Source organism: Plodia interpunctella, chromosome 2 (assembly GCF_027563975.2).
Source record: "Plodia interpunctella isolate USDA-ARS_2022_Savannah chromosome 2, ilPloInte3.2, whole genome shotgun sequence".
Lineage (NCBI taxonomy): Eukaryota > Metazoa > Arthropoda > Insecta > Lepidoptera > Pyralidae > Plodia > Plodia interpunctella.
The window spans coordinates 4,627,924-4,634,004 of record NC_071295.1 but is presented as its reverse complement, the minus strand read 5'-3'; the positions used below and the strand labels follow the sequence as shown (position 1 = coordinate 4,634,004).

General features: G+C 40.3%; 1 protein-coding gene across 3 annotated transcripts in view; it reads right to left on the bottom strand.

Moving 5' to 3' along the window:
* LOC128680368 (mucin-3B-like) overlaps positions 1 to 6,081 on the bottom strand; it is a 37,700-nt gene that overhangs the window by 1,256 nt on the left and 30,363 nt on the right. The window contains exons 5-12 of one of the 3 annotated variants that reach the window (XM_053763462.1): positions 3,215 to 6,036; positions 2,847 to 3,053; positions 2,589 to 2,756; positions 2,356 to 2,491; positions 1,712 to 1,918; positions 1,243 to 1,398; positions 672 to 955; positions 243 to 412 (exon numbers count right to left, since the gene is read on the bottom strand). In XM_053763462.1, coding sequence (XP_053619437.1) covers positions 243 to 412; positions 672 to 955; positions 1,243 to 1,398; positions 1,712 to 1,918; positions 2,356 to 2,491; positions 2,589 to 2,756; positions 2,847 to 3,053; positions 3,215 to 6,036 — 4,150 coding nt within the window. Of the gene's footprint in view, positions 1 to 242; positions 413 to 671; positions 956 to 1,238; positions 1,399 to 1,711; positions 1,919 to 2,355; positions 2,492 to 2,588; positions 2,757 to 2,846; positions 3,054 to 3,214; positions 6,037 to 6,081 lie in introns of those variants that run through there. The other 2 variants (XM_053763471.2, XM_053763481.1) reach the window with 2 other exon arrangements.

Genomic DNA, 6,081 nt, shown 5'->3' with positions numbered 1-6,081 from the left:
AGTATTTTCAAGTTATTTTTCCTATTAGTACATTGTAAAATGGAATCATCGGAATGAAAAAAAAAATAAAACGTTAAGTTTACGTAGTCTGAATGGTTTACGTTTGACCCGCTTTGACGTCTGACTCAAACTCATTTAGTAGTTTGGTTTGCGCCCTACTTATTGAAGTCGGGGAGTACTCCCAGTAGATTACCGAGTAAACTAGGAAAACACTGGGATTCTATATATGCTACTGACTATACCTGGCACATGAGCGGCCCGCCCGAGTCGCCGAGACAGGCGTCGCGTCCGCCGCGCTCGTATCCCGCGCAGAACATGTCGTCCGTCACGCGGTACAGCGGCAGCAGCCGCGTGCGGCGACGGCATTCCGCGGTCGATATCACCGGCAGCTCCACTTCTTGCAGGGTGTCCGCTGTCAATATTGTTATCATTAGTTCAAGTACAAATTAATTGGAAACTTTTATTTTTCTCTTGCGTTTGTAACATTCGCATTTGGCGCAGTTTAAAAGTGTAAAAGGATAAGGATAGTCGCTGCCGAAGCTGTTACATGATGGTCGAAGCCTCCGCGGGTTTTTATAGTTTCCGTTTATAATGTAGACTGACGTATTTATTTACTCTGAACTCTTCTGGGTAAGTTTTTTTATTTGCTTTGATATCACTTAGAAACTTACGGAAAACTCTTTCGTGTTCATAAAGTTGTCCCCAGCCGACGACGGTGCAATAATGTCCCGCTGGAGGCTGGGAGCGGGGCGGGGGCAGGCAAGCGGGGCGGAGTCTCGCGTGGAGGGACAGCGGGTCGGTCCTCAGGAGCGCGATGTCGTTGCGGAAGCCACGCGGCTGGTACCGCGGGTGCAGGACCACCTGGCGGATCCGCGCCACCCGCTCCCAGGGACCGCGGGGCCACGCGCCGCGACGCAGCGCTCCTAACCGTGCAACCCAGTGGGCTTCTGTTGCTCTGTAATTGTTATGTTGCTGTTGTAATTAAATACTCTAAAGACTAAAATTACAACTGTAATCAAATGTCTGATGCCTGCGTAAATTGTAATGCGCACATTTTATACACAGCACGACAAGAACGTATGCCGTTTTCTTTATAAAACTTGACTACTGGACTTGAATTCAAAATTCCGACAGATTCCTGATAGATTTCCATTGTCGAATTTATCATCATATCAACCACGTCATGTGGTTGAACTGGCAAACAGTGACTTGGAGCTACCAAAAGACAAAAGAAGTACTTACTGATAGAAGCAATGACTGGCGGAGAGCAGCCACTGGTCAGAGACAAGCGTGGCGCCGCACTGGAAGTCTCCGTCGCGATATAGCGCCGCTTGCCATGGCCACGCACCCGCCGCCGCACCGCCGCCGCCCACCACCCTGCTCCAGCGCACACGCACACTTATAACATTACACATGTATCCTACATCATTTCACTTCAACAGTTTGTAGTGCATTGAAGACCTTGTACCGCAAAATACATATGCCTAATGACCTCAAATACATTCAGTGCATAACGTCCCAGGTCTTCGTGCTGTCGCGTGCTGTAGTAATTAAAGCAAGTAGTAAGAGAATTTTAAAAGCAATTCTACTTATTTTGAATCGGAAATCTAAGTATTTAAATTAGGACTTTCTAGAAGAATAAGATCTTCAAACGACATTATTTTATGTACCAGAGCAGTATAGAAAGAACATTTCAGAAACGATTATTCACCTTGGCTGTTGCGCATCAGCATGCGGTCTGATCCCGCAGTCGAGGTCCTGACAACGCACGCGCAACGCGCGACGACGCGAGCACGAAGTTCTCCTGAACGACAGCCTCGTGTCCGACGCGCGCGCTGCCGTGTTGTGCCACACCTCCCAGTACCCGGCCGAGCTGGCTTTGCGACCTTCCCGCGCCTCTCGTGCCCATGGAGAGTCCCTAGAATAAGGTTTAGGGGAATATATTATAAAAAGAAATCCCCCTGTCGCGTCTGTCTGTAAATAATCGTAAACTGAAAACCTATCGGACGAGTATTGTACGTTTGTCACCAATAGATAAGTGTGATTCCTGAGGTAGGTGTATGGTATAATTAATTACGGTTTTTTGCGAGCGAAGCCGGAACGGGCCGCTAGTTATTGATAAACTGATTCCAGATAGAGAGTTGTAAAGCGTGACAACGGGCTACAATTTCAGATAATACGATATCTCACCTCACAGTGTTAGTCCACTGTTACTAGGCTGTTAGAATTTTCAATGTCATGACTTTACTTTTCATCTCATTCTTGAATTCTACAGCGTTACAATTGGTACTTACTTACTTACGTAAAAGAAATTACAGAATAAGACGTTAGAACTACTGTTTTATGAGAACTCACTGGAACGTCATAGCTCGACAGACGGCTTTGCCAAGATCCGGCAGTTTGAGAGAAGAGTGAGCCTGCGTCACCACGTCGTTAAAGCTCTCCACGCACAGTCGACCCCAAACACCTTTCTTTCGCACCATAACGAAACCTAAAAATATTATTATTAATCATCTCTTGTCATCACCATCGATATATTTCTTTCAATTATATCCGCCGTCGCTCTCATATAAATGTAAATTACTTGCCTTCCTCATTATAAGGCACAACCTCATTGTCCTCCAATTCTTCAGCAAGTGCTACACAGCTTTTCTCGTCGTCACCAAGCGGACAGTCAGGCGTACCATCGCAAACTTTTGCCATTTCTATACACTGTTGTGCATTGGAACAAACGTACTGGCCTTCTTCACACCAATCTGTAAAATGTATGATGTTTACTCATTACTTACTACTAATTACTTGAAGCCTTTGAAATTGAATCAATTAAATTTAAATTTAAATCTTACCGCATTTATTTTCATCTGAATAGTCCCAGCAATCCACAACGCCATCACAGATTTTAGCTTGCGAAAATTCAGCCCTCAGATAGTCTGCACAAGAGCAGGCGCGCTCGTCTTCCCCTCCAGGGCAATCCAATAGACGATTGCAACGAGATGTTAATGGCAAACAGGCGCCGGAGTTGCAACGAAATGATGTGGCATTCAGACATTCTTCTATAACATATGTGTTTAAAATGTGTTATTGAACATATGTGTTTAAAACTTCTGAGATATGCGAACTTAGGGTCATAAAAGCGTCATAGAGCATTTTTGTGTTTACATTGTAAGCTTGTAAAAATAGTATCAATATTAATCAAATGTACGAGTATACATACCTTCTTTAATTTCCTTCTCTAAGGCATTTTCTTTTTGTGGTTTAATGGGTTTACTATACGATTTTTCAGGTTTATCTAGACTGTTTTCGTCTTTTGTGTTATGAACTTTGTTGAATGTTTTTGTTAGAATTTTAAACCCAGCTTGGTTTAAAGTGTAACTGGAAGGAATTGCTTTTGTAGAAATTACTCCACCAGGAGCTCGAAATAAAGTGTTGTTATTAGAATCAGAAATAGTTGCCAAATTTGCTAGTTGTTTTAACTTGTCTATTGTCAGACTACTCGATTGGTTTACTGGTATCTCCAAAACAACGTCTGGTTCTAAGGCCAATTCATAAGCTGGTAGATTTTGAGTTTTATTTGCCTGTTTTGTACTAACGCTCCCTGTAACATGATAAGAAACTCTGTAGGTACCTTCGGGCACGTGAGTTTCGTTATTTAATCTTATAAGTTCCGAAGCAACACTATTATTGTCTGATTCATTCAAATCATCACTAGACTTGGGAAGTCTTTTACTACTTGGTAAAAAATCAGCTGAATTAGTAACTTTCGTATTTTCAGTAACGGTAGCATAAACCATTCGTTCTTCAGTAACTTTTTCATCATCGATCGTAGAAGATTGAAGGTTGTGTAAGGAGTCTTGTGGAGTGTTTTTTATAATTTGGGCATAATGTTCTGTGCTTAGTTCATTTATTATTTTTTGGGTTTCTTGGTCGTTACGAAAAAAACTACGAATAGTTTCCTTAGGAGTTTGGGATTCTATATTTATTTTTGGTCGAGGTCTCAATGGACGATTCACTCCTAAATTAGATTTTGCTGGAAGAAGAGTAATAACTGCTGCAGTCGTACTTGGTAAGATCTCATCGGGTACAACTTGTACTGACCCTGTTACCCTTACCGGAGAATCAAAATCATTGACCGGTTTATTGTTCAGTTCCTTAACAGATTTTTCAGTTGTATTTGGTGAATATTTTCTTATAATTTCAGTCAAATTTCGTAGTAAAGACATTTTGCTAGGAAAACGTGGTGTTGTATTTGATATAACAGCATCATTTTTTGTAATAATTGCTTGTAAGGTATCATTGTAATATTTTTCGGGAGAAATTTTACTAAATGTATCATTTTTATTGGTAGAAGTGTTTACTAACTCCCACGTATGATGTGGTGTAGCAGTTGTTGGAATAATAGATACTTTGTTATTTGGTCGCCTAGTTACATGTTCCTTGGAATCACTATTATGGTAATTTTTGTTAGAATCATCCATGTCGATGTTGGGTAGTTCATCTTCACTTTCTTTTCCTTGTATTGTGTCAATTGATGAAGTCTGTATTGTTGACGTTGTAGTCGAGGTACTCGTAGGATAAGTAAATTGACTAGTACTAGTTAAAGTAATGACAGAGCTAGTGCTATCACTGGTGATTTCTGAATTACTTGTGCTCACATTCGTAATTGTTGTTGCTGTACTGCTAATGTCTGTTGTAGAAATGGTATTTACAGGGATATGTGTTATATTGTGTTTCTTTAATATTGAAGCACCTTCAATTGATATTGCCTTTGTGTAATTGTCTAGTTTATCTAATTTAACATTCAATACTGCTGACGTTGTTTTTTCCTTTGGTGGTCTTTCTACTGGTTTTCCATCATCTTCGTCATTTAAATTATCTGATGAAACTTCAACAACGGAGCTTATTTTATCTACAGGTATAGGGTGGGGTTTAACGTACCCCGAACCTAATGTTTCCATATTTTTTAGTGGTGGTGCATATGTTGGCAATGTAAAACTTGTATATACAGGGCTCGGGACATATACATGTGCTGCCAAGTCAGGATCCACATTGAACATCTCCGTTGGTTTGCGAGTTGTTTGTTTGTTTTCTCTATTTTTAACTGGAGGTATGGGAGTCAACATGCTTTCTAATACAGATATATCTTCTACAACTTCAGCTACCCCTATCCTGTCTTCAGCATTTTGCTCAATTAATTCGTCTTGTTGAGGAATTTTAACACTTGTAGTTTCATAATAAGGTCTCGTAATAGGTCGCCATGGTTCGTTATCTATATCAACATGTGGAACTGTGAATAATGTATCAATTTTTGGTAAATCTTTGTAATGATTTTCGTTCGTTAAAAGGTCCAACAATATTTGTGATACGTTATTTGTTGTAGTCATACTGGAAGTTGTTGATATCGGGGTTGAGGTAGCATATGTCACTATACTTTTGGTACTTGTATCTTTTTTAGACGTCGGTTCAGTTCTTGTTTTCATATTTATCGTTGATGTTACAGTAAAAGGCCGAGCTTTTATTGTTGTAGTAGGTGGCCTTTTCGTAGTGGTTGTTTTAGATTGCTTAGTTACTGGTGCCCGTGGAGTAGTGCTTGTTTTTGAAACAGTTCCTCGATGACTCGTCTTTTCATCGTGTCGAATAGAGCCACTAGACGGTTGTTTATTTTCCGTTATATCCGCTTCCGTCTTCGTGATTTGGAAAGAACCTTGGACTACTGGAATATTTTCAGTATCAATCTCTGGTTCGTCAGGATCACTTTTCTTACCAGGTTTTACAGTAGTTTTCCGCACAACTCCAACTCTTGTTTGAGTTGGTTTGTCTTTAGAATTTTGTGGTGGAAGAGCCTTCGGGTAGTTGGTAGCCATGCTTTCGTTCATCGCTTCTTTTACGAAGGACTCTGAATGATATGTATGTTCTAAATCACGTTTTATGACTATACTCGACGTATCTATTTTTATTGTTGGTCCAAATGCCGGATGTTTTGATAATATATCTTGAACTAAAATATTTTTAAGAGTTTCTTCAATATTCGATACAGTGCTGAAACAAAAACAAAACTATGCAATATTTGACATGTTTTGAACC